At 46.4% G+C, this 18253-nt stretch overlaps 1 protein-coding gene across 1 annotated transcript in view; it reads right to left on the bottom strand.

Annotated features, from left to right (window-relative positions):
* LOC142570276 (tyrosine-protein kinase RYK-like) overlaps positions 1–6208 on the bottom strand; it is a 43107-nt gene extending 36899 nt beyond the window's left edge. Inside the window, exon 1 of the mRNA XM_075678673.1 lies at positions 6097–6208. Coding sequence (XP_075534788.1) covers positions 6097–6208 — 112 coding nt within the window. The remainder of the gene's footprint in view (positions 1–6096) is intronic.
* Positions 6209–18253: the final 12045 nt, after the last annotated feature.

The following is an 18253-nucleotide window of genomic DNA, read 5'->3' as shown; positions in this document are numbered from 1 at the left end:
GCATGCACTGCTACCACGAACGGCGGCACACTTACGAGAGCGTGAGTCCGTCACACCATCTGCCTCAACGGTGGTTTTCCCACATCACTCAAATAGTCATCGTTTCACCGCTCGGCGGTTCAACCTAGGCGGTTAGGTCATACATTAACACCGACTGTTGCACAACTTGATTGGGTTTAATGTTCCAAAGTGCTATGAGAGACGCCGTATAGTGGCGCACTTGGGATTAGTGTTGACCACACGGGGTTCTTTAACGTGCACCTAAATTTGAGTACGGGACGGCTTTTGCATTTCGCCCCCCATCGAAATTCGGCCGCCGCGTCCGGATAACGAATCCGCGACCTCGAGCTCGACTGCAGAACGCCATAACTAACGCGGTGGGTGTGTCGAACAAGGTTGTTCTTATCGGGGATCCACTCAGTTGCACATATGTCATGATGCTAAGGTAGAGCTCTGCAAGTTATTGATTGCGTCATGAGACGAGGTCCATGTTTATCGAAAGTGAGCTAGCATGCGCTAAAGGAAACACAGTTTTGAACGATGCCTCTGGATCATGTATTACGCTTTTGTGGCAAGACACGAACGCTCTCCGTCGTTGCATCACATGAAACTTCGTTTTTGACCGAATAACCGAACCGCACCGACACCATAAGTGTCACGCATAGCTGTGAGAGAGAAATTAAATTCCACATGCTTCCGAAGCTCAAGCACAAGCAAACAAGTATGGTGCACCGGAATAATCTTGGTGTTGCGTTCACGAGACGATGTGCACACCTCGTAAGTCTCAGTGATATTAGCCGCGGCAGTCCACTGGCCATGGCGCTGCGCTGCTGAGCTGGCGGTAGCGGGTTCGAACCCAGCCGCATTCCGACGTGGGCGGAATGCAAAAACGCTAGTGTGTACTGTGCATGGGTGCATGTTAAAGAACCCCAGGTGATCAAAATTAATCCGGAGCCCCCTACTACGGCGTGCCTCGTAACCACACCGTGCTAAACCCCGAATTAACTTGTATTTCATATGAACTGTGAGAATTGTCAACTGATTGAAACACTTACAAGCGACAACGTCAGAAGCTGAGTGCTTCAATCGAGCACGCCGATAGCCGACCAGTATTGCAAGACTTGGCTTTGGTTTTGTCGTGACACAAATTGTACACTGCGCGTCACCCTTGTGTAGAGCGCGCGAAAGGCGGCGGCCGCCGGGGTGCTCCGGAGTAAAGCCCCTTAAACTTCGTAAAGTAGCGCCACGCTTTGAAGAATGCCACCTCCTCCTCGCGTGCTCTGGCCGAGGCTGATGCCGCGTCGCTATTGGCCTAACAGCATCATGTGGGCCCTCGCGCCGTGCATCAGCGCCATTTTTGCTCGAGAAGCGTCTACGGAGCGGCGAGGAGCGCATGTTGGCGCCGTTGCTGCGCTGGAGCAGTGTAGGCGGCGCCACGGTCGAGGAGGGAGCGTGAAAGAGAGGAGAAACGAGGAGGAGTGAAGGCGGAGGAGGAGAGTGTTGCTACTTTACAAAGTTTAAGGGGCTTTACTCCGGAGCTGCAGCCAGCGACGTCTAACGGTAGTGGCTGGGCCCCAGATTAGATGCGTCGCCCGCGCGTGCCCAGACACTTCTTATCGGGAACCCAGCATCTGCCGATAGACGTCGCTGGTTGTCTCCGGAGCGCGTCGGCGGCCGTCGCCGTTCGCGCGCTCTACGCAAGGGTGACGTGCAGTGTACATCGCATTTGTAAAGATAGCGCTGGAATTAATGTATGAGACGCCGACTTAGACACGCGCATGATATATGTAACAGCTCACTGCAGTAATTGCATACACGCGTTTCTTTTTTTTTATGATCATTGTTAATCCCATTCGTCCCCTCCCTCTTCGCTGTACAGAGTAGCATGCAGGTCAGTGTTAAGACAGCTCGGGCCTGACCTCTACCTTATCGTAAACCCTTCTCTCTCTCTCAAGCCACTTGTACATCGCTGCGACGGGCTGCGCAGTTTTGTTGTTGTCTACTTTGACTTCCAGAGACAACGAATGGTTCACAAAAATACTAATTATCTCTGTAGATTCAACGAGTACTTCGCGTTTCTTTCCGTCCATTGTAATAATAACAATGAGAATAAAACAACTGTATGAGGAGGTGGCCATCGATTTTGTGCCAACAAAGGCTAACGTGATGTGCTATAGTCAGACACTCTAATCCGTTAGAAAAAACCGAGCTGACATAAAGATTATGCTGGCGCAGTGCTCTATATGACCAATTTTAAAGCATCGATTCGTGTGCCTCATGCAAAGAAAGGAAGCAGTCGTTAATCTCGTCTCTGCGCATAAAAGAAATTGGTCGACTGCCCGGAATGCCTTTCGTTTCTCTTCCCCTCTCGGCCCTTTCCCTCAGCAGCAAGTATGCAGAGCTTCAACCAGAGAGACGAACAAAACGAAGCGAGACATGTGCCTGCACTCTAGCTTAATTTAGCTAATGTTGCTCACTGCTGGAGTGCTGTTTGACGGTGCATACCTCCAACAGGCTTAGCCAGTGAACGCAGAGCTTTGCTTCATTTTCTTTCTTCTTCTTCTTCTTTTTTTTTTACTGCAGAGTTAGGCTCTCAGCCGCAAGTTTCGTACTGTGTGGTGTCACCTGAAGTCCCGTGTTAGTCAGGCAGACATGTGTGCGAGCGGTGTTCCATGCATGCCGGCGCGACGCGCCGTCTACCTCCGTTCATTTTTGTTTCCTTTTGCCTTCACGAATTTGCATATTTCTTTTTATTTTCTGTTTCGCATGTGCCCGAGTTTCTATTTCAACAGTGCGTAATTGAGCTCCATGATTTCGTGCTTCATTTTTGTAGGCCCTTCTGCACTATTTAGGTGATGCCTGGCGGCCTAATTAAATTGGTGGAGCGAGCGTGCCGTGGTCGCTAGACCGCGCAGTGTGATTCAGTGGCGCTAAGTCGCGTCACAGTCTGTCTGCTGAATGAAGTAATGATTCCGTCCATCCCGTGAGTCCCCCTAACGGCACCGCATTCATACACATGTGTATGTGCATGTCATGTACAAATAGGTACACATTCAAAACTATAACGAGTGTCATCTGCTTATCATAAGCAGATGACACTCGTTATAGTTTTACGGTTACAACGTTCTCCGCGTTGACGCGAGATGTGCGGTCAGTGTTGGTCCCCCTAATGACACCGCATATATAGCTATGCATTCGTACACATGTGCATGTACATGTCATGCACACGTAGGTACACATTCAAAATTATAACAAAGAAAAAATGGCAGAATCTGTAAAGAACAGGAGAAGCATGAATTCAGCAAGAAGGAGGCTTCGCGTTCGCAGGAACAATACGTAACCAGTCAAAAGTAACCAGGGAAAGGTCCGGGGGAACTTCGATTAGCTAGTAAAGGCAGCAGAGGAATTCTATGCTGAAGTGCGCAGTACTTAGAACAGCCACGCAACCACGATTAGACGCAGTTGCATATAAATTATGAACAATCCGTGTGTAACTAACTAACTAAGCTGCAGCAGAAGATGGAATATGAATCGATATGGTAAATGATGTTGGGGATACTCCACTTGAAAAGCTTGCGCCCCTTTACACGCAGTACCTCATAACTTTAAGTGTACCAGAGACAGAGGAATGACCGCATAATATTATTTTACAGTAAGAGATATCTTAAAGAATTAAATAATTATTAGAGATCCATTAGTCTTCTTTTTTTATTAAGCGAAATCATCTGCAGGGTAACTAAAGAAAATCTGGACAACAGTTGATTTCAACCAACCCAGAGAGCAGGTTGACCTTACAAAGGAATATTCAGCAATGTACCACATCCACGGCTAATTGAGATGTCTGCGGAATATAACTGGCCTCTCTATATGGCACTTTGTAGAATACGAAAATACATTAGATTCATTAGAGCTACCGATTGTAATAGAAGCATTGCATAGTGAAGGAGCAGAGAAAGCATACGTGACGAACCTAGGAAATACGTACAGAGATTACACGGCTACAATAAACTTTCGCAAGCACAGAAATATACTCATCAAGAATGGTGTTAGGTAAGCAGAAACGATATCCCTTACGTGACTGACTCCGTGCTTGGAAAAAATATTCAAATTGTTTTATGGGGAGGGGTTATAGTTGTGAGGATCAATGAAGAACATCTCAGCAACGCTCGAAATAACTTACAACACATTGTTGAATAGATTAACCGACAAATTATAAGGGTATATAAGTTTGAGGATAGCCATGTAGAATATTAATATTAGTTTTCAGTACCGTGGTAAGAGAATAGTAGTTTGCGATTGCTATTCAGCCCCTGTAAGGTGTGCGAAGGCGCATTTATCTAAGTAGTTACTGGGTATCTGGATCACGTGAAAGCAATTGCTAGACGAATAAAAATGGCTTTGAGCGCATATTGCACGCACTCCCAGGTTATGACTGGCGTTTTACCGCTATCCTTGAAAAGTGCACAGTCGTTGCTATCTACCATTACTAACCCATGGAGTTGAAGTGCAGTCAAGGATAGAAGAGAATTAGGTAATGTTATGAAATTAGGAAATTAGCAGGCATAAGATGGATGCAGCGGTATCAAGATCGATGTACTGGGATATCGTAGAGAGAGGCATTTCTCCTACAGCGGACATAAAGAAACTGATGATGATGACGACGATGTTAAGTATTATACTAACCATAATGACGATCATGATCACGATGATAACGTTATCTATAAATGAACATCTGCCCATCTAGGGTATAGTGTGCCATACATCGCAGTAAGGACAAAATTATAGCCTCCATTTCCAAGATCGAGTTTCCGGCGATGTCTCTTACCTTTAGTGTTGCTTTCCTGCAAACACACCATTTCAGTGGCAAAGAAAGCTTTCAGTGAAGATTAGACGAAAAGTAGCGGGGCATCTTTGTACGAGATATCGGTAAAACATGCCTACGCTATAGCACTTTACGAGGTGTTCTAACTACCTTCCGGTGCGAAATGTCTGTGATGACTTAGCGTGGGTGTTCAGGAGAACAACATCGAAGCTCTATTTCGTTCGAGTTAGCTGAGGATTCCGTCTCAAGAGCGTCGACAGGGAGATGGAGCGCGCTCGATCTCGATAGCTTGGTCACAAGCCTTTTACGCTGACATTCGTATTTCAAAAACAGCCCAGACAATGGTATGTGAAGGAGGAGACAGTGCAGGCTGCTACATACTGAAATGTTTATTTTACGACTATGTCAAGATTCTCCTACTGTTTAACGAAAATTTCACAAAATGTTATGGTCGCGAATTTTGAACATAGTCCCGGCTCTTAGTAATAACAGCTGCTAAGTATACTTAAGCACAGCGCAGTTTGCACAAATCGGTGTGCATGTTATGGAAAGCGCCACCAAGAAGGCTAATTAGCTGTACGGCGTTTCTGTAAAAGCCAGTGTCCAAGAAACGGCGCCAGGAAGGGTATGAAGTGGAGCTATGGCATACCGATTTGTTCGAAATGTATCGCATACGTGTTTCAGACGGCTTATATAGACGCGGAGCTCTGGTAGTGCCCATAGTTAAAATCGGCTGAACTTTCCACTATATACTGTCGAAACGACAAAAGAAGAGCATTGCCACGTAGCTGCAACCACGTGTACTGCATGCCGTTGCAAAATTTCCAAGATCACAGAGTACGTTCAGTCACAACATGTGCAGAATATATTTTGCGACAGCTCTTCTCGCATAGCTAGCACATGCCCCCACCAAAACGCAGGGAGGCGCCTCAGAAGATGACGCACAGGCGCGACTCTCGGCTGCGCTCCATCGGGAAAAAAGTACTGAAAATGCGCGCCGTGCGTTGTTGCGAAGCCCGCAAGATCGCGGCCGATGCGCGCTCTCTGTTGATTGGCGAACGCTAATAAAAGACGGGTGTTTGTTTGCCTCGCGTGGATCTGACTGTAACGGTCTAGACGAGAGAAATATACGGGAGAAGAAATTGAGGAACGGCTAGAACGCGCGGACATCCAGCGTGTAAGTGCGTGTCCCTACGCTCAGCTTTCACGGCACCATTGAAGCGCTCCTGGCTTGAATTAAAACCCACGGTCGGCGGCCGAGTGGAGCCACTCACCGAACAGCCGCCGGGATTCGTGCTGCTTGAGGTAGAGGTTGAACGCGGCCTTCGACGAAGCGGCGGCGCTGAGCAGAGACAGGGCAGCAGCCGCCACGGCCAGTGCCGCCATGCCTGTCCCAGGCGCCGCCGCCGACGCCGCCGGTCGCGGACCACAGGGGGCGCCACAGCGGGAAGCGCTCCTCCTCCTCCTCCCTACTTCCCTAAAAAGGAGGGCTCTCTCCCCACGAACCCGGCGCTGTCGGAGCGCACATGGCAGCGCGGTAACACGAGAGAGAAAGCGTCCGTCTAAAGTGGCTAGAAAGCGCTCAGCCGCTGGAGCAACGACTCCGGAGCGTGAGAGCGGCATTCGCTTCAGGTTCTTTCACGCATCGGCGGGGGGCGGCGGGAGGTGGGGGAAGAGAATGAAGCAAAATTGAACTACGCGAAATCAAGAAAAAGAAAGTCGAGGGGGCAGTAAGATTGAACGGCATAAATACGGCATAATGTTATAATTACTCAAATAATATTGAAATGATAAAGATATATAAAAGACGCGATCGCGGAAAAAAAAAACACAGTTGCTACACAATAGAGCGAACATGTGGCAGCACAGCTAGCTCAAGTGTACTTGCGCATCAAGAAAACGTGGCATTGCTGCAATGGAGCAAGTCTGACATAATTTCACAAATATCAGCACTGCACAATGCTAGCATTTCAGTGCAAATAAAAAGAAAGCAAGGGAATCAAAATTAGCCAATTCCTTACTCCCACCTTGCTTCTGAACTAGCGCTTGATAGGATGCACCACTTGTTCCTTGACGTTGCTTCTGGATGATTGATTTCAATAATGGAATCACCACGGTACCACAGCTTGTCGAGTTTGTCATGAATGACGCAGTCTCCTCCACGGCCGTACTGGAAGTATGCGAGCTTGAGCCGTCCTATTAACTGATGCACACTACATCCCTAAAGACGCTATCATCAGGCCAACATTACAATGGCGCAGACGGTAACTGCGTACGACGCGAATGAAAATGAATCGATGCTAACACGAACCTCGGCCAAAGGTTTTCACAACGCGTTCGTGAGAGAATGAACATTATTGTAATACTTAGCCCATGTATAGAGATTTCGTTCTTTATTGTCGAACAGGTTTCAAAAAGCACGCTACAAAAAAACGCCTATATATTAAATGCTATGCTGAGAGACGCATGATATGCGTGTCTCTTTTGCAGTCAACGAACGGTAGCTAAATATTCTCACGGTAACAGATAATTCATACCTACGAGGACTCCCGAATTTTTTCGTAAATTTTACGAACTTGAGCTCGTTTTGCGATTTTACACGTTGCGTCAAGTTTAACAAAAACAAAAAAGTTCAGGCCAACGAATAGATTTATTTATTTATTTATTTATTTATCTATTTATTTATTTACTTCAAGTGTACTTGAAGCCAATGAGAGGCCTTAGGCAGGAGTGGTTACAAGACATGCACAAAAAAAAAAAAAGAACGTACTAACAATACATCGCATGCAAAGCACGATAGTTGACATAAAGGTTTGCGGGACACAGACCTGATACATACGGAAATCTTTAAGAAAAAGACGAGTCGAGTGCAGGACAAAATTGTCCAACGCCAGTCTTTTCCTCGCACTGTGATGCATCTGTTGCAGTGATAATGTTTGTTCCTAGGATGCTTATAGGTGCTCTTGTAACGTGACGTTTAAGATGCCGTAAGGTAGTAGTTTAGCGCGGTTTGGGAAAATGTCATCGACCCCGTCGTCTCCCTGCCGGCGGAGTCTCTTCGTCTCCTCTAAGCACGCGTTTCTTGCCAATTCGCTGAGCGCTCTTTCTTTTGATTTCGTTTGGTGCTTACGGATAAGGCTCAACCCACTACGAGGGATCAGCCATGAATCGGGCGGCAGTAGGTAAGAAGAGAACACTTAAATAGAATTTTGAAATTTAGAAATGATATTGCTACGGAACAGTATTTGCGATGACGAAGAGGCGAGCAGTGTGAAGACGACGACGACGACGACGATTAGAGGCTAGCGCGGACTGTTGCCTCTTGACCAAGTGCGGCGTATTTCATTGTAAATATACTTGTACATAGCTTTTCGTCTGCGTCTTCCTACGTAACATATCAGGTGGAGGTGCGCGGTAAATAAATGCTAATCGTTGTTATCAATTTTCAGACTGTATTATAATTTGAAGTTATTATTTTTGTGTTCATATTGAGGAAAGTAAAACATGGCAGTCTCCTTGTTTCACTTAAAAAATTAAATACGGCATCAAATATGTTCCTACTGCAATATCTTAGTGCCGACGCCCCGATAGACAGTATCACAGGGAGTGTAATGCCCAACCCAAGTTGGCGAAGGGGACCTTCCAGAAGTCGTTTTCTGTGCACGTCGAACGTATACGACTTTCTATAAAGAAATGTTCCATAGTTTCAGGTTCGTTGCTTTTGCTCTTGCTCATTCATCGGCGTTTTTCTTCCTTATTTTTCTTTATGCACGAGCGACACCGGCCATCTCGCGCTTCCACGCTCGAGCGCGTGCTGTTAGGGTGGCGTCTGCCACCACGTGCAGAAAGAACTTTCATCCGACCATTTTCGTCGAAATGAGGCGTGGCTTCTCCTGCGATGGTTGGCGTCCCGCACCACGTGCCGAAAGGACTTTTCTCTCACGCGACCTTGTTCATCGAAATGAGGCGTGACTTCTCCTGCGATGTTTGGCGTCCCGCATCACATGCAGAAAGAACTTTCTCTCACCCGACCTTCTTCCACCAGGCCTCGTCGAAATGAAGCGTGACTTCCTAATTCGCCATGACATTTCGAGTGTCTGCCGGAAGCCCCGCAGCGTACAGACCTCTTGTGTGTGTGTGTGTGTGTGTGTGTGTGTGTGTGTGTGTGTGTGTGTGTGTGTGGGCGTGCGCGCGCACGCACGCACGCACGCACGCAGTTTAGAGATACCCTTTCCTCGAATTGGACCTAGAGGAGAGCTTCCACGAACCCGCAAAGCGCAGAAGAGACGGACAGGCGTCTACAATTCTAGGAGGCGGCACGACCTCTTCCTTGCAGCAGGCTTGGTATAACCAGAGGAGGAGGGGCCCTCTTTCTGTGCCGGTCACGTGACGTCGACGGAAGCAAGATCCCGCCCACGATTGTAGAGAGCCTATTTAAGGGGCTCCGAAAAGTACTTCTGATCACTTCATGCTGTTCTCATTTTCTTTCATCTACCTTTGAATAAACCGTGCAAGTTTCGCACTAGAAATCGTCTCACCCTTGCTTAGTCGCCGCTTGGTCTACCGGATGCCTGCAGCCCGCCGACAACGCCACGCTACCCAATAAGTAACGTCGGTCGAGCTTCGATAGGCAGGCGCCGCTACAACTCGGCAGCAGTACGATACGCTACCCTGGAGTACGCAACAGCGCACAACTACGCGCAAGTCCCGCGGGTACGCCGTGACACTCGGTCCCGTTTATATGGCGCCTACTCGGCAGGCGCGCTACCTATTTCATCACAGCGGCTGTATGTACTATATGGACACTGTTTAGTACTACAATTGAAATTACTAGCCGAGTGAGTTGGTACATATCTGATCAGAAGCACGACTAGGTAGCGCAAAACGAGGGGGAACAGAAACGAGGACGGTATTTTTGTTGTTGTCCCTCGCTGGAATAGACGGATTGTGTAGCCTGTGCGGCCACGTCTAATTCCTTGTCACGTGTTTGTATTTTCTTGTCCCATGTCTGGGCTGCGGTCGTATAAGAAAATGCGCCACTCTTGTGAAAACCGCCAAGCGACCTAAAGAAAGGCGCGTCGAACAGCTGTGCCTTCGCAATCGTGCGTCACCATAATTATATAAGATAATTATTTCTGAACTGTGCACGCACCAGATTAAACCACTAGTCAAAGGCGTGTAGATACCGTTGATTGATCGCGAAGCGATCGCAAATATTTAGTGCTTTGTAGTAGCGAGAAATCATGTCGATCACGGAAGTGCGGACATTGACAAAGTGACAAATAGGCGCAAATAAGTGTGTGTGTGTGTGTGTGTGTGTGTGTGTGTGTGTGTGTGTGTGTGTGTGTGTGTGTGTGTGTGTGTGTGTGTGTGTGTGTGTGTGTGTGTGTGTGTGTGTGTGTGTGTGTGTGTGTGTGTGTGTGTGTGTGTGTGTGTGTGTGTGTGTGTGTGTGTGTGTGTGTGTGTGTGTGTGTGTGTGTGTGCAGCCAACTAACCGACGTATCGGTCCTACCGCAAAAGTGTCCGTCGCTGATCGACTTTTCGTTCTTGCTTTCATTATTCTGGACTTCTCCACGGCACTACAACGTTCTCTATTGACACTGGCGGATCCAGAAAGGTAGGGGAGTCCCAGGCGCCCAGCCTGTGACATGCTCATATATACGTCAGCGCCGACAAAGTTGAATCCAGTTATTTTAAATTTGAGGCTATTTCAGCGAAACACAGCAAAGAGCGAAATCAGGCGTTTTCTTGGTTTTCTTCGTAACGGCTGGCGTTGCATGTACTGTTGCGTACTCCAGGGTAGCGTACCGTACTGCTGCCGAGAAGTAGCGACGCCTGCCTATCGAAGCTCGACCGACATTACTTATTGGGTAGCGTGGCGTTGTCGGTGGGCTGCAGGCATCCGGTAGATCATGGCGACCAAGCAAGGGCGAGACGATTTGCTAGTGCGAAACTTGCACTGTTTATTCAAAGGTAGTTGAAAGAAAATAAGAAAAGCATGAAGTATGAAGTCTCAAGTATGAAGTCTCTCGACGTACATTTCGGAGCCCCTTAAATAGGCTCTCTACAAGTGTGGGCGGGATCTTGCTTCCGTCGAATGACACGTGACAGGCACGGAGAGAGGGCCCCCGTGGGCTCCGGCTCAGGAGGGGGGTGAAGTGGATGAGGTAAGCACACACGATGCCACGACCATGAGAGGCGACGGGGACGAGGTCAGTACACACGATGCCACGACCATGAGAGGCGACGGGGATGAGGTCGCTCGTGGGCTCCGGCTCAGGAATATGGTGAATGACCTCTCCGGCGCCCGTGGGCTCCGGCTCAGGTTGGAAGGGTGAATGACCTCTCGCCACGTGGTGTCAGACGCCAACCCTAACAGTACAAACCAACTAAAATCATTTCTACCGCAATTAAAAGTTTTCCGTCTGTTTTTGTCTGCTCAAATATTCGGAGCAGATGCGCGTCGGCGCACGTGCGGCGCAATCCCGCGATAAACGACAATTCGGCGCAGCATTTAGCAGCATCTCCTTCACGGCATAGCTTGGCCGCAGCACTTCCCCATCACTGCGTCGTTGTTTTCTTTAACCCTCATTTCCATCGAAATAAACGTTTAGTTGGTAGTGAGCTCTCGTGTGGCGTAGTCTCCGTTCGTCCAAGTGTAATTTTGCGCCGAAAAGTTAAACGTGAGCACGTACCCACTCGCTCAATTTAGCCTATACATCTAAATGAAGCTAATCTCCCTTGGCCATTGGCCCCAATGTGGAAGTAAGACGTAGACCTCCGGGTCAGCAAGAGATGTGGCCCTTCGGTTTGCCCAAGAATGGTGCTGAATACAGAAAAAAAAAGTTCGAACATTCAGTATATAGGCGCTCAAATGAATGCGACGAATAATAATTCATTTAATCTTGTGTGTGCATTTAAGCACCTCTTCCCACAAAATACGGGGTCACAATTGAGTGTATGTCGGGTCCAAGGGGTGCTGATAAGTCTTTAAGCTTTACCTAGAAAAATAAAAGAACTATACAGGGAGCTCTAACTGTGAAACCATTCAGGAAGTCAAGCACCCGCGACAAATGCAGTGCTTGACTGCATTTGTCGCAAGTGTTTGATAGGCAACCACTGTACCGATTTCGATGAGGTTCGAAGCATTTAAAATATTAGGTTACAATCTTTTAATTGTAGCGAATATTCAATTTATGTCATATATATTTTTAGAAAAGAAATATTAAGAATTGCTAAATTAAAAGAAAGTTCAAGTATCAAGTTTACAACTCGGTAACTTATCGACAATAGCGATACCACAATTCTGTAAACTGCACCTAATAATACGTCCAAAGCAGCGAAATTTGATGTGCTATGCACTCCGGTCTGACATATACCACTCACCAATTAGTGAGCGGGACTTTTGCAAAAGCCTCGTAAACATTGTAACACTTCTACGTAAGCTCCAAATTCATAGATCAAACTTCTCCGCTCGAGATCTTCTAACATATGCAGTTTGCAGAACTGCAATATTTTTTTGGTGCAGACTTACGAATGAGTAAAATTCGCGCTTTTATTTTTTGACGACCTTTCGCAACTTTTCTAAAAAGGAGGTCCTAAATGAAAATTATGCTTCCTAGAGTTGATAGAATTTACCTTTATCTCCCAAATGTAACAAATTTCATTCAAATCAGCACAGCTGTTTTTCCGCGTTTCCGCGTTTTACGTATGTATTTGAATTGGGAAATCGGAGTTGGCACCAAGCTAAAGATACTTTAGCGAAACCGTTTTCTACGTAAAGCGAGTAACTGTATGTTACTGAACTGAACTTAACTGAAGTAACTGAACGCGATCAAACGCGATCACTGTCGCGAGGTTCCGCGTGTCTCTCTAAGCTAGCTATCTTCGCACAGTGTCAAGAGCGCTTTCGGCCGCCTACTTCGGCGATTCCGGTTCCGAGTCACGCGAAATCTCGCGAAGGTAGTAGCATCACCGAAAGTGATAGCTTGAAAATATCGCCCCTGGAATAATGTTACGTTCGCTCTGCAGAGTGCTCAACCGTGGCTTACGACCGTTACGGGACGCCTTCGTCGCCCAAATCTGCTACGCGTTTCTTATCGTGCTGCGTCGTTATGTCGTGTTAGCTCATCAAAGCTAACACGACAGCTCCCACAGATCCGTGCAGATCCCACAGTGCATGGGATCACCGGCTTTTTTCAATGTAAAGCATTCCCTTTTTTTTTTTTTTAGCAGAAGCAGCGCAAAAGAACAGAACTCGGGAAAAGCGCAGTTTGTCTATCCCTCCCTTGCCTCCTATTCTTGCGCTCTGTCTCTGCTCAAGTCATGGTTGAAGCAGCCTAAATGCGTAGACAACCGCCGAAGCATTCTTTGCCTCGTACGGTAGGTGGGCTCCCATCTTTACGTGCGAGATGATGGGACTGAGACACAGTACCGCAGCACACGCACACACACCCAAAAAAATCTGTTAGTATACTATTATACATACTTCTTAGGTAGCCTTCATATGCACGCCCAAAGAGGCGTGCGGGCTGTGTACCACATACTCTAGCAACAATTTCCTCTAAAAAAAGCGAGAGCTCCTATCGCGCGCGCGCCGAAATGGAATATGGGAATATAAGCAAACCTCACCGTTGTCCTCCGCGTGCCTCACATCACATCGCAAGTTGCTTATAATAAAAGGGTGGGCGCGCCAGCTTCTTTCATATCGCACCAGTATACAGGTATACAGGTCGCAGGTCTACAGGTCGCAATATTTCTTTGCCAGAGTGCAACTGCAGTCAAGCATTTGCCGTAAAGCTATAATCGCCGCCCTGCTCCGTAGTCACACACAGACTGCTACACAAAGTGCTGGTCATATGCATACTGATGCTTCGTAGAACACCATTGCTGGATAGCCAGCCCCCAGCAAAATACTTGGCATGACATGATTGCATAATTTTATTGCGATTACCATATACTTTGGGAACTTCACCCATTTGCAGTACGTCTGTCTATCCGCCATCTTGGGTCACTGTGCAGAGTATGGGGCTACTGTGCTGAAGGAACGGAGTTCAAAGCCAACCGTCCGACATGTTTTGAGATTAGCATTATTTGGGAACTTCGCCCAGTTAGCGGTATGTACGTTTTATCTAATCTTTCATACAAACCTGGGTCATTAAGCATTCGGCTGTTAAATAAACCTACTTCACGCCAATTTAGGTCACTGGGTATGTGCCGCTCTTTAAAAAAATTTTTTTTTCGAGTCGGAGCTGCGTCATATATTCTAATTCAGACACGCACCATGAATGACAAATGTTAGAAGAGTATCGAATGGCGTTCATCATTCCTCTTTTTTTTTTTTTTTTTCAAGCTTCTGGATGTTTTAGCCAGCGGGATCACGACGCCTGCGCACAACTGGGGAGGTATTCTGTAAGTATCCACCTATAGTGGACACATCCATTTCGTCTGCTGTTGAAGTTCTAATTGGCCGGGCTGGGCTGCGCATCCGCAACAACCAGGCGCCATAGCCAATCAACACTTCAGCAGCACATGAAATGGACATGTCTACTAAGTGGACTCTTAAAAGAATACCTTCATTGGTGCTCAACGACCGTGTATGTTGCGATATCATCAAGCATCACGTGACGCTGGCCGCGCATCTGGCGTTTTTCAGAGTGCAGTTATGGAATCAGGATAGGTAAAATATTGTGGACAGATATCTAAACGGCAGACTTTTAAAATCGCGTCAGCTTTATACACTAAACATACTCCCGCAAAGCTATACCACTCGAATAAACAATGTTTCTTTTTTTAATTAATGAGAACACTGAGGAGACTACTCACCCATCTGACATCTGCCCAGTGGAAAAGAACCTTTGTAGTGACGACTAATTCTACCATGACAGGGCCGACTAAACTGATCGAATTTTCCGATCAAATAAATTCTGTTGAATCAAAGATGAAAAAAAAAAAAGCCAACACACACCACCGATTCATTTGGCAGTATTTGCCCGAGCTCTAACACGCCCCAAATGGGTGTACGCCCACTTTCTGTGAGTCGGAAGTATGAAACCAACGTGGAAATGACATTAAAGCTCCTAAAGAAAGTAGAACTCTAACGTGAGCCCCATTTTCTAGCAAGAAAAATGGGCAAGGGTCTAATATGTGTTGCACAATGGCGGCCGGTTATCTAAGGTCAGCTTCGTTGCAGTGTCGAAGACAGTTTTGGTTTATGGTGGTGTGCTACTAAGCCCGAGGGCGCGGGATCGAATGCCTGCCGCGGCGGTCCCATTTGGATGGGGTGAAAAGCAAAAACACCCGTGTACCGTGCACATTAAACAATCTCAGGTGGTCTAAATTAATCCGGAGTCCTTCGTGAAGTACTGCGTGCTTCATAAAGAAATCGTAAAACCCCAGAATTTAAGTTTCGTGTCCGGTTTAAGTTTTGTGTCCGATTCACTGCGCAGGTAATTTTCGACCTCATTTCCTAGTATACTAAACAAACGTGCGTTAGAATCGGGACAACACTGTAATGAGACATTGGCGAGCTACAGTTACTGCTTCAAAATCTTCCCGGAGCAGGCCGAAAATAGATGTTCTCGATCGTTAATTTTTGAAGCATGTTCAACGTATTGAGTCCTCTAAGCTCCGCTGAGGCAGACGCTGCCACTAAAGAGGTCAATATTGTGGTCCCCATAGTAATATTCAGGGACCTTACCACGTAGAGGGTCAGGCGCTTGTGCACCGACTGGTCAAGTTCAAATTATCCGAGGAAGGCCAATTTTAGGACCGAAATAACGAAATGTTAGGAACATACATTAATAAATGGGCGCCAGCCACGGCCTTCGATCGGGATCGAATTGACGGAAGCCTACTGTATTATGCGCACCGAGTCTTCCACTGTCCCGTGATAATCAACGTCAGACTCTCCGGTGCGCCTTGAATAGAGTGGACGATAGGACATTTACAGAAGCAAAGATCTTGGGAGCCTGGCCTCACAGTTCATTAGCCCAGAAAGCAGTTCGAGCGCGTCTTCACTACCCGAAGGAGTGCCCGACTATAGACATCCTGCACCTAACTTAGTGCATGTGAAAAGGCGATACACACGTTTTCTCTCTCTCACTCCCCCTCCCCACGTGTAGGATAGCAAACCGGATTCAGTCTGGTTATCTCCCTGCCTTTTCCCTCTCTCCCTTCCACTGTTCCGTGCGGTATTGGTTGTAGCTCGTCTCTATTTGCAAATAGAGCCGAGCAACCTCCTTTTGAAGAGAAAACTAGAATCAAGACCCCCTTGCAACTGCGACATTGTGCTAGACGCCGAAGCACCGAAGCTTTCTTCCGCTATCCAGTAGTTAGAAGCCATGTATATACTCGCGTATAATGGGCGCACTCGAATAAATGCATCCTCAACTTTGCTCTTGAAATTTCGGATTTTTGTTTTCCCCCACATAATAATCAACTCCCCCCCTCCCCCCCCCTCGCTTCTGTGCAGTTCCACGACCGTGCCGTATTGTCTTTTTTTTTTGGGGGGGGGGGATACGAATCGTTTACTGGGCGTTTCGAAATGGACAGACTAAGGGTGTCCTGACTTTCTTATAGTTTTCAGCAAGATTATTATATGAGCTGGGATAACTTTTCTGTCGAAAAGAATCAACTTTCGTTTTGTGAAACTTAGCACGGATTTCTTGAAAAAAATTAGTTTCACGAAAGGTCGTAAAGAGCAAAGATTTTACAAACGCAAATGTACACATAACTCTAAAACTAACGCATTGTACTCCGCCAAAATGATTTCGGTAAATCTACATGAAACTAAATTAAATTTGATTTGCCTTGATTCGCTGTGAGAGGTGGCATAGATGTGAAGTAAACGGGTTAACATGTACAAAGCCGCTTTTAAGGTCTGCAATGTTTGTGACTCGATAACGAGATTTTTGCACCTCGTCTCAGTAAAGATTTCTTGTATATATATATATATATTTAAAAAATGTGCGCTGGAAAAAAGCTGCAGTCCCGAGGTGTGGAAGGGTTTTGGTGCCCAATATAAAAATTTAAGCGAAAATAAAAAATATCCAGGAACCGTTTTGCAACTGTCCCCATCTGAACTATGGTGCAATATTCTAGGGACCACATATGAACATACCCAGCTGGCTCTTCCACTACGGTGGCAACATCGCGCTTTCCCACTAGGCTAGTGCATCGTTCATGTACACGGGATTAAACGAGAAGGGGGTTAACCGAGGGGCCCGATTTTTTATTAGTCATATCATAAGAAGCCAACAAACACTGACACCAAGGAAAACATGGGGAAATTACTTGTGCTTAATAAATGAAATAAAGAAATGATAAATCAATGGAAATTAAAGTGGATGAAAAACAACTTGCCGCAGGTGGGAACCGAACCTACAACCTTCGCATTTCGTGTGCGATGCTCTACCAATTGAGCTACCGCGGCGCCGTTTCCCCATCTACTTTCTTGGGTATTAATGTGTCCTTGTAGAAGCCTGGGAGTCTTAGCCAGCGCCACCACTCAGACCTTGGCGGTGGACGTGGAACGTCCTTTTTGCCACAAGCGTCACGAGAACGTGATTTTTCTGGGTGAAGGCAACCGGTCAATAAACCCACACATGCTGCCTGAAGGCATAATGTTGCCGGATTCAAGACCCTCATTATGTAACAAACGAGAAGGGGGTTAACCGAGGGGCCCAATTTTCTATTAGTCATATTGTAAGAGGCCAACAAACACTGACACCAAGGACAACACAGGGGAAATTACTTGTGATTAATAAATGAAATAAAGAAACGATAAATTAATGGAAATTAATGTGGATGAAAAAACAACTTGCCACAGGTGGGAACCGAACCCACCGAACCGCGCAATGCAAAGGTTGTGGGTTCGGTTCCCACATGCGGCAAGTTGTAAATAACAAGAAAGTTATTTTAAAGGGTCCCTTTAAAACAGACTAAATTTTCTCACTTAATATAATGCAACATGATTTTACAGTACCAGATTTACCAGTCCTGGGTTGGTATTTTAATTATAAAAAATCAGATTATTTTTAAAGTATCTCAAATGTTTCAATTTACGCCATTTTTGCATTGTTGGGATTTTTATAACAAAGTAAATATGCGGTGTAGCTGCATACTCACAGAAACCTTCTCCACTTGAGCGTGCTACTTGCCTCTTGTCAGCCGATTAGATAAGAAAAACCGCTCAATATAGGCATATGTTATTCGCTTTAAAACCAAACAAAAGTGACTTCCTATAAACGAGTAGAGGGTTTGATTGGGCTGATCAGGCAATGCTGCGCATCGCCGCCCGAAGCTTGTGAGGCGGTTACGTAAATTTGATGTCAGGAGAATGGAATAAAAACATATTGGAATAGTTTGACATTATAGGGCCCCAGCTAATAAAACGGAAATGCTGATCGCAGATAAACTTTGACATGTTGA

This window comes from Dermacentor variabilis, chromosome 2 (assembly GCF_050947875.1).
Source record: "Dermacentor variabilis isolate Ectoservices chromosome 2, ASM5094787v1, whole genome shotgun sequence".
NCBI classification, from domain to species: domain Eukaryota; kingdom Metazoa; phylum Arthropoda; class Arachnida; order Ixodida; family Ixodidae; genus Dermacentor; species Dermacentor variabilis.
The sequence above is the reverse complement of the archived record's forward strand: the minus strand, read 5'-3'. Positions and strand labels throughout refer to the sequence as shown.